The 16,104-nt window shown below is 45.7% G+C and overlaps 1 protein-coding gene across 2 annotated transcripts; it reads right to left on the reverse strand.

Moving 5' to 3' along the window:
- Positions 1-455: 455 nt before the first annotated feature.
- Positions 456-6,407, reverse strand: gtf2h5 (general transcription factor IIH, polypeptide 5). 2 transcript variants are annotated; one of them, XM_052011970.1, is made up of 3 exons: positions 6,299-6,407; positions 2,768-2,866; positions 456-803 (listed from the first exon to the last, which is right to left on the reverse strand). In XM_052011970.1, the coding sequence occupies exons 2-3, from the start codon at positions 2,800-2,802 to the stop codon at positions 623-625; spliced, it is 216 nt and encodes a 71-aa protein (XP_051867930.1). In that variant the 5' UTR covers positions 2,803-2,866; positions 6,299-6,407; the 3' UTR covers positions 456-622. The 2 variants fall into 2 exon arrangements, with proteins under 2 accessions (XP_051867930.1, XP_051867931.1); XM_052011971.1 differs by lacking the exon at positions 6,299-6,407 and adding an exon at positions 6,090-6,238.
- Positions 6,408-16,104: the final 9,697 nt, after the last annotated feature.

Here is a 16,104-nt window from a genome sequence, read left to right on the forward strand (position 1 = left end):
GGCTTTGTACAGAATGCTTTTTAATAATGTGAAACTTATTGATAATATCATAAAGCCACACAAAGGATAAACAGCATTTCCTTAAAGAGTAATCCAAGAGGAGAGAATGGTTTTGTATTGCAAGTTATTCTGTAAAGGCATACTCCATATGATCAGCAAAAGGTAAAGAAGGAAACATAATGGATGTGATCATTCATCAAAAGTATATATTGGAATATAGACATAAACTGGAAGTGTTTGTATTCATTGAGGAAACCAACAACACTTATACAGATGATTTGGTGGAAGGATAAGGCTCCATTGTAAGGGGGAGTGCACAGTCTGCCAAATACCCTGTTAACTTTCCATGTTTCCTTGTGACATGCACCTCAATCAACCCAAGGCAAGTTCACCTGTCTTCTGCTATCCCATAATAAATCTAGCTACTGCCAGTGACAGAAATTAACTTCTGGATGCAGTTGAATCAAAATTATTTTACTGAGGCAAAATTCTATTATACTTCCAAATAGCTGTCTTTACAGGCTCCTTGTACCAGCAGATCAATGAAGTATTGATTCATTTCTCAAGTATTGATTCATTTCTCAAGTATTTCAAGATAGGTCTCTGCCATTTAATCACAACTTTACTTCTGCGTGAGTGGAAATGAATTCTGATCCATTAAGTCTCCAACTTTTTCTTGTAAGACGTGGACCACCTCAGCCAAGACAAATAAATGAGTTTCATCCAGGTCTTGTATTATGAATTTTTTCCCCAAAGCATTTGTATCATCCAGGTACAGCAAGAATTGCTTCATGGCTGGGTCACTATAAAGATAAAAATAAACAATTGCACCAATATTAATATCACAATCAAATCAGAATGCAACAAAGATACAGAGAAAAGTGAGTTGTGAAGAGGATACAAGGGAGTAACAAAGGGATATAGATGGGTTAGGAGAGTGGGAAGGTGGGACAATACCCACGTTGGCAGGAAAAATGAAGCAGTGCTATCAACATTTTCCTGTTTTTAATGCAAGGTTAGCCTGGACATGTACATGGAGAATTTCTTAAAGTATGGACATTAAAATTAAGTTTTACTATTTCAAAGCAAGATGATTGTTGCCTCTTGTGTTTTTAAGTTTTGTGCTGCAGAAGCTTCTTTAATGACAGAGGCAATTGAACTCAAAAGTCAGATCTATCACTTCATATACATAGGTTGGTGGAGAGAAACATTTTAGGTAATGTTTACTCAAAACAGTTCCCTTTAATTTAAGCAACTGGTACTGTTTAGTTCTGCACTATGAAAAATAAATGTGAAAATCCATGGCAAACAGCAAAAGTTGAAAAATGTGAAAGACAGTAAAACAAAACCTTAATCAATTAAAATATGAAGTGGAGGTCTACTGATAAAGATTTAAAGTGGGATGAAGGACAGAACTCCAGAAATTCTTCAAATGGGATACAATATAAAGCAGTCTTTTTCCTAGGGTAGGGGAGTCTAAAACTAGAAAATATAGATTTAAGGTGAAAGGGGAAATATTTAAAAAGGAATCTGAGGGGCAAGTTTTTCCACACAAATGGTGGTGGGTGTATGGAACATGCTGCCCGAGGAAGTGGTAGAGGCAGTATAATCACAATGTTTAAAAGACAGGTGCATGGATAGGAAGAGTTCAGAGGGATATGGGCCAAATGTAGGCAAATGGGACTAGCTCAGGAAAGCACCTTTGTCAGCATGGATGAGTTTGGCCAAAGGCCCCGTTTCTGTGCTGTACAACTGTGACTAACATGAGATTACACTGGATGTCCATTACTAAGGGTATTGATTTATGGATCCAAATAAATTAAGCTACAAGGGATTTGCAATGACTGAGAGAACTTTTAATTTTGAATACAGCATCATCTTTAGAAAAGTATGAAATGTAAAAGGTAATGATGGAAAAGCAAAAATAACTTTTCTAAATTTATAGAGTATTTCTTAAGTGAATTGAAAGCCAAAGAGATAGGAGGGTTAGTGTGAAACAAGTTTCAGTGACGTTTCAAAGGTACTAAGAGGAGAGGATATGACAGATGCGAGCAGCATAAAACTCAATATTGGTCACAATAGAGCACGATGTCAAAACAGCAATGATAGCAGTATGATAAAAGCATAGTCTGTACAACCCCTCAGTTGTAATAATCCACAAGTGCTGATATAAAATAATTGGAGAATTCATTAGACATTTGCCCAGTATACTTGACGATTAGCTGACTAGGAGGATAAGATGAAAGTAGATATAAGACAGGATAACAATTAACAAAAATAAACATGCAAGACAGACATGTACTTGCAGCTCCTTGTCATTAGCCATACCCATTGCTCTTTCATAATGAAGCTGAGAGATTAGTACAGAATTGCAGTTATACTGCTTACTATAATTTATTTCTCACAGTAGGAGCCAACAGGGAGTATTTTTTCTAGTTTCCAGATACAAGACCAGATTACAATGGCACCACTTAAAAACCATTTGAATATCTGGCAAGCACCATTTTCACTGAAACTTTACTCCATGCAAATGACGTTATTTACTACACTATGTCAATTCATGGGGACTAGTAAAAGATTGAGATAACAGCCAGAAAATGATTTGGCCAAAAGTTACTTTTAGGAGGAGGGACTGAAGGGTGGCTACTAATTTGACCTGTCTGATCAAACATTACCTTGTTCACCTACATCTAACAAGGCCATTGTTAGTTGCTTATTTTTGTAAACACCACTTTTTTTTTTAAAAAAGACAAAAGTTTATACTTACCATTCAATTAGAACTCCTTTCAAGACATTAACCATCTTTAGTGAAGCTCCAAGATATGATTGAAGATCAGATTATATGTGCACTCACAAGTCTGCCAAGCTGAAAATCAGAAACAAAATTTAAGAACTAAATGCATTTTTTGTAAATTAACAGTTATTAGATTTATCATCAGAAAATGCACATCAAGGCCTTTCCAGTCAAAAACATTCAATGACTTCTGATATACTGAATTTCTCTGGAGAACAGATACATTTAGAAATTAGAAAAACTGCAGATACTGGAAATCTGAAATAAGAACAGAAAATGCTGAAAACACTCAGCAGGTCAGGCAGCATCTGTGGAAAGAAATAGAGTTAAAGACCTGTAATCAGAAGTGAGAAAAAAAATCTGCTGAAAATGCTAGCCAAATAACATGTGACTTGTTTAATGCCATCAACATGACTTCAGAACTGTACCAAAACTTGTTATTGTACAAATACACTGAAAATTGTGCAACTACACCAATGAGTGTTAAAGTGAGAAAAATTAGTCTTCACTATTTTATTTTAGAAGAGGACTTAACCACTTTAACATTCAAGAAACCTAACACCACCTCCTTAACATCAACATGCCCCAGAATTTCAGCATACTCCTTCCTGACCTTGTTATCCTTCATGTTCTTAATCGCTCACTTATTTTCTCTGGCTTCAGGTATAAATACCCTTTGTCCTCAAGTGGTCCTACCCTCTCCCTAGTTACATTGCTTCTAATGTATGTATAAAATGCCTCGAGATTCTCTTTAATCCTACTCACCAAGGACATTTCATGGCTCCTTTTAGCCCTCCTGGTTCCCTGTTTAAGTTCTCTCCTGCTTCCTTTATGTTCCTCAAAGGCCCTGCCTGATTTCAGCTTCCTAAAGCTTACATACACTTCCTTTTTTTTTGAACCCTCACATCATCCAAGGTTCCCAAATCTTGCCATCCTCATCTTCATCCTTGACAGGAATATGTTGGTCCTGAATTCTGACCAGCTGGCCTTTGAATGACTCCATGTCAGATGTGGAGTTATCCAATAACAGCTGCTTCCAATCTACTCTCCCCAGCTCCTGCTTAATACTGTTATAATTAGCTTTTCCCCAATTTAGCACTTTCCCGAGGTCCAGTCTTATCCATAACTACCTGAAAACTTACTGAGTTATGATCACTGTCCACAAAATACTCTCCCACTGAAACTCTGATCACCAGGCGAGGCTCATTTCCCAATATAAGGTCTAGTAATGCCACTTCCCTGGTTGGTCTATCTACATACCATGTCAAGAAACCCTCCTTGAATGATAATGAATTATAATGAAGGGGTTGGATTGTTATAAATATCCAATTATGCCCCAGCAGGAAGGAATCCAGAAGCCTTTACTATTTTGATACAAATGTGACCATAGATTGACATCAACAGGTCAAAGGTATTTTGTATTTTCATGAGATACACAATAATGTAAATTTGTCTTCCTTTCTTCATGGGGCTTCACCATCAAAGACAAATACAGGCAGCTCAGTAGAACCCCTTATCAAGCAAGTTAAAGCACCTGAGATACTATATCACTCCACACTGCCAAGGTTCACCTTATAGCATCCAGTTAAACATTGAATTGCAGCTACTGGCAAACAATGTGTTATTTAAATATGCAAGAGTCCAGATAAAATTCAGAGAGAACAACAGGTTGTGCAAGGTCAGTAAGATGTATATACAAATCAAGGTAGTCAAATATTATGACTGAATGTTATTCCACACATTATAGCACATTTGGAACAGTTAGGTCCATGCACCAAAACCATAATGACACACAAAAATTAACAAAATGCAAAAACTACAAACAGGACTTTATGGAGTTAACAGCTTGTGTTAATTGTCCACCATTTAATGTGTAATATTGCTTGAAAAAATAACAGACCCAAATCAGAGACTACCATGACCAGACCAAACCTATGTTGTGACTATAGCTATTAAAGGTCCACCAACCTTTCATTGACATCATTCAAATAAAAAGCATTGTTTCAAATGCAAAGACCTAAATTATACACCTTCTACATCATTATAAGTACTTTACATCCAGTGAAACAATTCAGATGTGTAATCACTTATAAAGCTGATAAAGTAGCACCTAATTTGATATGGTTGAGGGTGAACCACACTGGGTCAAAATGGCATAACCATCGTCAAGTCCAGCACTGTCAATGTCCTGAGGGGATTGTGGTCAAACTTAAGTACCATGACCACAACAGCAGATCAGAGACTGGGTGTCCTGCAGCAAGTGATAAAGGGAAATGGGGAGTATTCCATCACTTTCCTCTCCATGAAATCACCCTCCAAACAGGTAATTCACTGGAGACTTTAGAGAAGGAACTAGAGGAAAGCTAGAAATCTCCAGTTAGGTCCATGTAAGTCAACAGCCTGAACACCTCAATAGACATCAATTCTCATGTAAGGTGGGTAAAACCACATTCCACTTGTTACAGGCTGTACTTCTGTCACTCAATTGTAATTAATGGCATACAAAATTGATAAGAAAGAACAATTACTAAAAGCAGAGAGAGGAATCTAGCTCTGCCATTCGCAGGAGTGAACACAGCTTGGTGTAGCAACTGCTCTGTCTGTGACCACATGAAACTGCAAAGAGTTGCAGACACAGCTCAGCACAGCATAGAAATCAGTTTCTCCTACACAGACTGTCTACACTTCTCCCCGCCTTGGTAAAGCAGCCAGCATAATCAAAGTCCCCATCCACCCCGGACATTCTCTCTTCTCCCCCCTCCCATCGGGCAGAAAGCACATACCACCAGGCTCAAGGACAGCTTCTATCCCACTATTATAAGACTATTGACCAATCCCCTAGTATGATGAAATGGACTCTTGACCTCACAATCTACCTCGTTATGACCCTGCACCGTATTGCCTACCTGCACTTTCTCTATAACTGTAACATTTTATTCTGCATTCTGTTATTGTTTTGCCTCAAATGCACTTTTGTAATTAAATGATCTGTATGAATGGTATACAAGACCAGTTTTTCACTGCACTTCGGTGTATGTGACAATAATAAACCAATTTACCAACGCATCTTATAGCTTGGGGATGAATCGCTTTGCCAACTGCCTGTTTCACAAACGGACCACATTCATTATTTTGGACCTTATCTCACAGTTCAGCGCAACCTTACGTTGAAACATTGCGTACTGACTATCCTGACTCTCTCTCTCACACACACACACAGAGCAGTATGGAGGGAGCGTCACGCCACCACAGGCACTGCCGTTCAGGCACAGACACCCGGTCGCCCTCAGCCGACCTTCCGTCCGCCGGCTATTTGCGAGGCCTTGCCGAACACACGACGGCAGCAGCGGCCACGCTTCAACCCGGAGGGTGCGAATAGCGGCTGTAGACCGGGCCAGCCGGGTCCGACCGGCAGCGGGCACTGCAGCGACTCCGGGGGACGGGGACAGCCCGGAGCACCCCACCGCCCAGCCCCAGCCCCAGCCCCAGCCCCAGCACAATTACCCGAGACGTCCAGACCCTCCGCACACATCCCGGACCGGCGGCGCACTGGAACATCTGTGCAGGCAACCAATCAGAAGGCGGGATTGGAGGGCTGGAGGCGGGGGCCGCCCTGGATTGGTCAGAAGGACAGCCTCCTGCGTCCAATCATGGGAGCCACAGCTGAACAAGGAGGGTGGTCGCCCCCTGGTGCTGGGAGGACTGCGGCTGCAGCCGAGCGCAGTTCGCAGGGCGCAGGCGCGGGTCGTGTCCCGGTGGTGGGTTAAAGGGAGGTGGGGAAAGCCCTGGGGGCCGTCTGTGTGCTTTGTACATACAGTGTGCTAATGGTATTGCTGCAGAGAACCGTAACACTATGAACGTAGACTGAACGGCCCAACGGATGTGAAGTGCCATGCACTGCGCTTTTTGGACTTGTCTGTATTTCTTTTATCATGAATAAAGTCTATTTTTGGAGAATAAAAAAAATGAGGCCAGGAAGCCGGAGAAGGTTAGCGGAGAATTCCAGTGTTGAGGGGCTTGGCACTGTTGAATTCCAGTGTTGAGTGATAGTGAGTTGAGAAACAAAGGACTGTAGCTGCTGGAATCTAGAAGAAAAACACGGTGATGCTGGAGGAACTCAACAGGCCAGGCAGCACCCGTGGAGAAAAGCAGGCGGTCAACGTTTCGGATCAGGACCCTTCAGGACTGAAGATAGGAAAAGGGGAAGCCACAGGCGATTCTGTGGACACAGGAAAAAAACTCGGATGGTAGTTTGCCTCCCAGGTGCCAGGGTCCGGGATGTTTCAGATCGCGTCCAAGATATCCTGAAGCGGGAGGGAGAACAGCCAGAGGTCGTGGTACATATTGGTACCAATGACATAGGTAGGAAAAGGGATGAGGTCCTGGAAAAAAGACTATAGGGAGTTAGGAAGGAAGTTGAGAAGCAGGACCTCAAAGGTAGTAATTTCAGGATTACTGCCTGTGCCACGTGACAGTGAGTATAGGAATAGAATGAGGAGGAGGTTAAACATGTGGCTGAGGGATTGGAGTAAGGAGCAGGAATTCGGATTACTGGATCATTGGGTCCTCTTTTGGGGCAGGTATGACCTGTACAAAGAGGACGGGTTGCACTTGAATCCCAGTGGGACCAATATCCTGGCAGGGAGGTTTGCTAAGGGGGGAGTTTAAACTAGAATTGTTGGGGGGTGGGATCTGAACTGGAGAGAGTGGGGAAGAGGTGTTTGGCTCTCAAATAGAGAAAGCTAGTAGTAGGTACGAGAGGGAGGATAGGCAGGTGACAGAGAAGGGACGTGCTCAGACCGGTTTGAGATGTGTCTATTTTAATGCAAGGAGTATTGTGAAGAAGGCGGATGAGCTTAGAGCTTGGATAAATACTTGGAGCTATGATGTGGTGGCCATTACAGAGACTTGGATGGCTCAGGGACTGGAATGTTTACTTCAAGTGCCAGGTTTTAGATGTTTCAGAAAGGACAGGGAGGGAGGCAAAGGAGGTGGGGGAGTGGCACTGTTGATCAGAGATAGTGTCACGGCTGCAGAAAAGGTGGACATCATGGAGGGACTGTCTATGAAGTCTCTGTGGGTGGAGGTTAGGAACAGGAAGGGGTCAATAACTTTAATGGGTGTTTTTTATAGGCCGCCCAATAGTAACTGGGATATTGAGGAGCAAGTAGGGAAGCAGATCCTAGAAAGGTGTGATAATAACAGAGTTGTTGTGATGTGAGATTTTAATTTCCCAAACATTGATTGGCATCTCCAGACAGTGAGGGGTTTAGATGGGGTGGAGTTTGTTAAGTGTGTTCAGGAAGGATTCTTGACACAATATGTAGATAGGCCTACAAGAGGAGAGGCTGTGCTTGATTTGGTATTAGGAAATGAACCTGGTCAGGTGTCAGATCTCTCAGTGGGAGAGCATTTTGGAGATAGTGATCATAATTCTATCTCCTTTACGATAGCATTGGAGAGAGATAGGAACAGACAAACTAGAAAGGCGTTTACTTGGAGTAAAGGGAATTATGAGGCTCTCAGGTAGGAAATTAGAAGCTTAAATTGGGAACAGATGTTCTCAGGGAAAAGTACGGAAGAAATGTGGCAAATATTCAGGGGATATTTGTGTGCAGTTCTGCATAGACATGTTCCGATGAGACAGGGGAGTCACAAGAGGATACAGGAACCGTGGTGTACAAAGGCTATAATAAATCTAGTCAAAAGGAAAAGAAAAGCATACAAAAGGTACAGAGAGCTAGGTAATGTTAGAGATCTGGAAGTGTACAGGGCTAAAAGGAAGGAATTTAAGAAAGAGATTAGGAGAGCCAGAAGGGGACATGAGAAGGCCTCGGCGGGCAGGATGAAGGAAAACCCCAAGGCATTCTACAAGTATGTGAAGAGCAAGAGGATAAGATGCAAAAGAATAAGGCCTATCAAGTGCAGCAGTGGGAAAGTGTGTATGGATCCGGAAGAAATAGCGGAGGTACTTAATGAATACTTTACGTCAGTATTCACTACGGAAAAAGATCTGGGTGATTGTAGTGACTTGCAGCAGGCTGAAGCTTGAGCATGTAGATATTGTAGTGAGGACTTGCAGCAGGCTACAAGCTTGAGCATGTAGATATTAGGAAAGAGGAGGTGCTGAAACTTTTGGAAAGCATCAAGTTGGATAAGTTGCTGGGACCGGATGAGATGTACCCCAGGCTGCTGTGGGAGGCGAGGGCTGAGATTGCGGAGCCTCTGACGATGATCTTTGCATCATCGATGGAAACGGGAGAGGTTCCAGAAGACTGGAGGGTTGCGGATGTTGTTCCCTTATTCAAGAAAGGGAGTAGAGATAGCCCAGGAAATTATAGACCGGTGAGTCTTAACTCAGTGGTTGGTAAGCTGATGGAGAAGATCCTGAGAGGCAGGATTTATGAACATTTCCAGAGGTATAATATGATTAGGAATAGTCAGCATGGCTTTGTCAAGGGCAGGTCCTGCCTTACGAGCCTGATTGAATTTTTTGAGGATGTGACTAAACACATCGATGAAGGGAGAGCAGTAGATGTAGTGTATATGGATTTCAGCAAGGCATTTGATAAGGTACCCCATGCAAGGCTTATTGAGAAAGTAAGGAGGCATGGGATCCAAGGGAACATTGCTTTGTGGATCCAGAACTGGCTGGCCCACAGAAGGCAAAGAGTAGTTGCTGAAGGGTCATATTCTGTGTGGAGGTTGGTGACCAGTGGTGTACCTCAGGGATCTGTTCTGGGACCCTTACTCTTTGTGATTTTTATAAACGACCTGGATGGGGAAGTGGAGGGATGGGTTAGTAGTTTGCGGATGACACAAAGGTTGGAGGTGTTGTGGATAGTACAGAGGGCTTTCAGAGGTTACAGCGGGACATAGGATGCAAAGTTGGACTGAGAAGTGGCAGATGCAGTTCAACCCAGATAAGTGTGAAGTGATTCATTTTGGTAGGACTCTTGGCAGTGTGGAGGATCAGAGGGATCTTGGGGTCCGAGTCCATAGGATGCTCAAAGCAGCTGCACAGGTTGACTCTGTGGTTAAGAAGGCATGTGGTGTATTGTCCTTCATCAATTGGGGGATTGAATTTAGGAGCCGAGAGGTTTTGTTGCAGCTATATAGGTCCCTGGTCAGACCCCACTTGGAGTACTGTGCTCAGTTCTGGTCACCTCACTACAGGAAGGATGCGGAAGCCATAGAAAGGGTGCAGAGGAGACTTACAAGGATGCTGCCTGGAATGTGGGGCATGCCTTATGAAAGCAGGTTGAGGGAACTCGGCCTTTTCTCCTTGGAGCAATGGAGGATGAGGGGGGACCTGATAGAGGTATATAAGATGATGAGAGGTATTGATCAGGTAGATAGTCAGAGGCTTTTCCCCAGGGCTGAAATGGTGGCCACAAGAGGACATAGGTTTAAGGTGCTGGGTAGTAGGTACAGAGGAGATGTCAGGGTTAAGTTTTTTACCTAGAGAGTAGTGAGTCCGTGGAATGGGCTGCCAGAAGCGGTGGTGGAGGCAGATACGATAGGGTCTTTTAAGAGACTGTTGGATAGGTACATGGAGCTGAGAAAAATAGAGAGCTATGGGTAAGCCTAGTAATTTCTAAGATAGGGACATGTTCAGCACAGCTTTGTGGGCCGAAGGGCCTGAATTGTGCTGTAGGTTTTCTATGTTTCTATGTTCTATGTTCTAATATATAGGAGGGAAAAGCAGAGCAGTGATAGGTGGACAAAAGAGGGGAGGCGGGGTGGGCACAAGGTGGTGAGAGGTAGATGCAGGTAAGAGATAGTGATAGGTGCGGGGTAGGAGGGAAGATCAGATCCCAGGGGATGGGTCAAAGGTAAGGAGAGAGAGGAAAAAAGGTTAAAAAAAAAGAGGCTAGGAAAGGGAAGGAGAGAAGGAGCATGGTGGGGGTGGTTGTGGGGAAGTGGGGTGGGGATTACCTAAAGTGGGAGAATTCAATGTTCATACCATTAGGCTGCAAGGTTTCAAGACGGAAAATGAGGTGCTGTTCCTCCAGTTTGTGCTTGGAATTCTCCTGGCAGTGGAGGAGGCTGAGGACTGTCACATCAGCAATAGTGTGGGAGGGGGGAGTTGAAATGACTGGCAACTGGGAGATGTAGGTCATGGTTACAGACAATGATAGTGAGCAGTTGGGCTAAAGGGGATGGGGAGGGTGGCGGTCATGGAGGGGGGTTGAAACCGAGCATCAGGTGCTGCTGGAGCAGGAGCAAGGACGGGAATGAGGAGCAGAGTGCGAGTCTGGCACGGACAGCAGTCAAGGACCATGGATTCAGCTGCAGTTGGAGTGCAGGTGAGATTGGTGAATTCCAGCCACCATTCCAGCAGCCAATATTGGCGAAAATCAAAATGAAGCCTGCAGATGCTGGAAATCTGACACAAAAACAGAAAATGCTGGAAACACTCAGCAGGTCAGGCAGCATCTGCGGAGAGAGAAACAGGGTTAATATTTCAAGTCAGAGACCCTCCATCAGAACTAGTAGCCAGAGGTCCAAATGAAGGGTTTCAGACCTGAGATGTTAACTTTCTCTCCATAGATGCTGCCTGACCGGTTCCTAACATTTTCTGTTTCTCTATAGGTGATCCAGGTGACGTAGTGAATGTGGCTGGAATCTCACTACTGGATCAAATGAAAACTTACCAAGAGACCCACCTGGTTTTCACCAGAGTCTCTTGGACAATCATACAAATTTATGATCATCTTGAGGCAAGCTGGACGGAGAAGTTTGAAATTTCTGAGGTGCCAACCATCCAGTGGTCACACACTCCCAATAAGAACATTATGATCATTACTTTGTGGATCTTTAGAGTTTCTTTTTCCAGTTTAATGCCACCTGTATGCTAAAGTCGCTCAAATTTGGCAAATAGAATTTAAGGTGAAAGGTTGTGCACTTCACTGAGAGGAGTCTTTGAAAGCCAGCACTGGCTTTATAAAATCATTGTGGCTTAGGAAGGGTATACTTAAAAGAGGGAGTGCAATGAAGTTTCAGTGGACACTTCTCAATTTCTAAACTCCAACCTCCTGCAAAAATATGCCTACAGTATGCGCTGTTTGCCTTCCTCACCACTTTCTCCACATACCTTCGAACTTCTCATGATTCATGCACAAGAACACCTAGATCCCTCCACTTTGCTCATCTGCAATCTTTCTCCATTACATAATAGTCTATCCTTAGATTCCTCCTAGCAAAGTGCACAACCTCACACATTAAATTCTATTTGCCAAGTTTGCACCCATTAACTCAACCAATTAACTCAACCTCAAGTCCTAATATCCCCATCCCAAAATGCCCTCCCATCTATTTCTGTATCATTTGGCAAACATGGAAGATTTTTTTTTCTCACCCAGTGTGTGGTTGTGGTCTGGGACACACTGCCTGAGTGGGTGGTGGAGGCAGGTACTCTCACAACATTTAGATGAGCACTTGAATTTCTGAGGCATAAAAGGCTGGTAAATGGGAATGAGATAGACAGATATGATTGGCATGGATATGGTGGGTCTAAGAGCTTGCCCATGTGCTGTACAAATCTACATGCCAGTTGAAAACATTCCCTACCTCCCAGATGCATCTCTTCCATTCTCCATCAATATTTTCATTGGTTTTATCCATTTCTATTGCAAGTGCTTCTCCCTAATGTTTCTTGCAATTATTAGAACCATTTGTTTCATCTCTCAGCACTTTATATCCTTTGTATTTTCAAATTCCTTTGGACCTTGAATAACACAATCCCCCTATCAAATGGTTTTTCTGTTAAACCCAACAGACTGCCGGTAAGGCACTGCCTGCCCATCTCTGGGTGAGTCTGTCACCTGAGAATGCACAGAACTGGAGTGGAAGGAATTCATCCTGAATCCCAAGGAACTACTCAAGAAGATGTTCAACACAGTGGTGGCACCTCCAACAATTCTGCATTAAATTCATTCCTCTTACAGTTTTAGTTTTCATACTATATATTCAAATTACCCGAGTTCCTTGTAACAACTCACACAGCACTGGAGGAACTCAGAGGGTCAGGCAGCATCTATGGAGGGAAATGGACAGTCAACATTTCAGATTGAGACCCTTCATCAGGACTGGAAAGAAAGAGGGGAGATATCCAGTATAAAAAGGTGAAGGGAAGGGGTGGGGCAAGAGCTGGCAAGTTGATCCAGGTGAGGGGGGTGATAGACAGGTGAGGGGGGTGATAGACAGGTGAGAGCATGCTTCTTGTCCCTGATTTATTTTCCCCACAAATTCAACTTCCATGAGGGGGGAAAGATTTAAAAGGGACCGGAGGGGCAACTTTTCCCACACAGAGGACAGTGGGTGTATGGAACAAGCTGCCAGTGGAAGTGATAGAGGCGGGTACAATTCCAACTTTAAAGGACGTTTAGACAGGTACATAGATAGGAAAGGTTAAGGGGGATATGGGCCAAAGCAGACAAATGGCTCAGGTAGGGACTTTGGTTGGCATGGATGAGTTGAGCTGAAGGGCCTGTTTCTGTGCTGTATGACTCCATGACTCGGGGAAGCAGTAGAGGCTACCTCATTAAATATATTTAAGACACAGTTAGATTTTTGCATAGTAGGGGAATTAAGGGTTATGGGGAAAAGGCAGGTAGGCGGAGCTGAGTTCATGGCCAGATCAGCCATGATCTTATTGAATGGTGGAGCAGCCTCGACAGGCCAGATGACTGTTGTAAGAAATCCACATGGCTGTCACGTGACAGTAAAGACACTGACCCCCGCTGACCAGAGGACAGCATTGCTCCTCTGATCGGAAGTGATACTACTGTCAATCAAGGTGCGGCTCTACCCACCCCTCAGGTGTGAGAGTACCTTTTGCCTCTGAACTTGCCTGACCAGTACCCTTCATCTCTGAACTTGCCTGACCATTGGCTGTGGCAGGAACCTTTGTCTTTGACTCCCACACCATTGGCTCATTTAAATCACAATAGTGAGGCTCCACCCAGCCTCCTGGCACCATAAAAAGGGCTGCATCCCCTAGCCCTTCCTCTTTGATGACCCCAGTAGTAGTGAGAAAACGCTGCAGAGATCATTGGTAGAGTGCATCACCACATGGTCCAGGGAGCATTATCAGTCAGACTCAGGAGCGTTAAGGGCCAATGCTAGTGTGGGTCAGGCATTGAAGTGTTATATCCTGAAGCTGTACATTGTTTATTGTGTGCTTGTGTGTATCAGAGTGGTGTGTGTGTGTATTTTACCCCAGTTGTGATTCCCTCTCATGTTCGAGGTATCCTGTGCGTGAGTGAGCGTGTGTCTGTTCCCATCCATTCTGTCCCAACGTTTGCCTTGTGATTAAACTAGTTTTTCCTTAAGACAGAAAAGAACGATTTCACACAACATTTGGCGCTGCGAGCAGGGTCTTGAGGATTTTGGCTGGACACCAATGCGGGAGAATGTTTTGGAAACTGGGGATACAAGGCTAGCACAGATACAGAGGAGGGGAATCCCGGGGTGGACAGATGAGAGTGAGGGATTTGGGAGCTTGGCTAGCCTACTGGCAGACCACAGTAAGCCCATGGACTGGCTGAGCAGTTTAGATCCACATGGTGAGAAACTGGGAAACCACATGGTGGCCCTCCACCAGCAGTCAGTGTTCCCCAGTGCCAAGAGGGAACCCGAGGGGTGCCACCTGGCTCTAGCATCCCTCCTGAGGTGCCAGGTCGAGATTACTGGCCAGTTGCAGGATACCTGCTCAGTAAGGGAAAGAGAGATAGAGACCCTCTGACAAAGGTGTTGCACACTCCAGGAGGCGGTCCAAACTGCCCAAACCTGGGCCAATGACCTTGAGGTCCGGGGTACCGAGCTCGCCTGCCGGCTGGGTCCAAGTGCAGCAGACACAAGCTGCCCACAGAGCCGGCTGGCAGCCAGATCCCTTTAAAATCCGAGCCCTGGTCCGGCGCGGCGACCAGCTAGACACATGGCTTGGGGACGGGGACATATGGATGGACACGGACGAGGAAGGGGGCGCTTGAAGAGCAGGAGCCCCTCCAAGCCCGACCACCACCCTGTGCACCCGAGCCCTTGCAGGCTCGACTCGTCCGAACCACGGTCCCAGGTCCGCTCCACAAGGGAGGGGAATGGGGATGAGGCAGCCCTGGGGGAGAATGCATGGAGCCCCACCGAGGTCACGGAGACCTGGAACTTCTCCATCAAGGAGTTAACACAGCTGGCGGACCGGTACCGCCAGCAGCCAGGTGAGCACCTGGCCGCGTGGTTGCTCCGGCTGTGGGATGGGGGGGGCCTCCAACGTGAGCCTCTCCCACCAGGAGGGCGTGTGCCCTGGGGAGCCTGTCCGACCAGCAAAGCATCAACAACGCTCTGCAGGTGCCACCGGGGAGGGCTGGGAACGATGCCACGCTGTGGAACCGGGTAGTGACCGCAGTAAGGACCCGGTACCCTTTCCTCCTAGAATGGGACCTATTCGAGAGACCCCAGTGGAGTACAGTCAGCGAGGGCACGGGGTCCATTAGAGAGTGGGTGCTGGTGACAGGTATTTACGAGAGGGCAGGTGACCTGGAGCTTTTAGAAAATACTGTGGTGACCAGCGCGCTAGCAGGCTACCTAGTTGCCAATGCACGCCCTGAATTGAGACTGGTGGTCCTGCCCCTCATGGGACTGATCGGGGGGAAGACCGTACGGGATGCCATCACCCTCCTGGAGGGATGGGAGTACATGAAGCGGGGGATGCCCGCCAAGGTCCGCAGAGCGGAGATGAGGGCCGGGGACACCTCCCCCCGTCCCACGCACAGGCAGCTGTACTTAGATCTGTTTGCACGCAGGGGTGGATGGCGCGAGTATAGATGGAGCTCCGACCTCCGCTCTCCATGCGTGCTGGAAGGAGTTTTGCGGGGAGGAGCCTGGCCGCAGAAAGACCTGGGGCCACCCTGGCTCCAAGCCTGACTTAGGGGGGTCCCCCCAACTGCCGGGCCACGTGGGCTGACCCTGCAGAGGCTGACATTGCCTCTGCTCCTCCCTTACCTGAAACGGCCTCTCCTGCACTCATAGCTCAGCTACGGGACCTGTTGTGGCAGGAGATGGCTCAGTTCCGCCCACAAGAGCCCTCACCCATGGTGTGGCAGACCCCCAGCCCCCTCCCATAGGATGAAGGCCAGGGTCCCCAGCGTGTCTGCTCCGTCACCCTTCCGCACCCGGGGGATCTGAGGCCACACATACCTGTAGCAGTATACTGGGGAAAAGGGAACATACAGAGATGGATGGCACTCGTCGACACAGGTGCCCAGCACACCATTGTACCAGGGGAACCCCGCGATTTGGAAGGGGCCACA

The sequence above is a fragment of the Pristis pectinata genome, chromosome 3 (assembly GCF_009764475.1).
Source record: "Pristis pectinata isolate sPriPec2 chromosome 3, sPriPec2.1.pri, whole genome shotgun sequence".
Taxonomy (NCBI): Eukaryota; Metazoa; Chordata; class Chondrichthyes; order Rhinopristiformes; family Pristidae; genus Pristis; species Pristis pectinata.

What these genes read in the sequence shown, in the direction of transcription:
- gtf2h5 (XM_052011970.1), bottom strand. Translation starts at nt 2,802, where the DNA reads ATGGTTAATGTCTTGAAAGGAGTTCTAATTGAATG. An exon ending in AAAGGAGTTCTAATTGAATG is followed by an intron (nt 804 to 2,767) that starts GTAAGTATAAAC and finishes TTATCTTTATAG; the next exon opens with TGACCCAGCCATGAAGCAAT.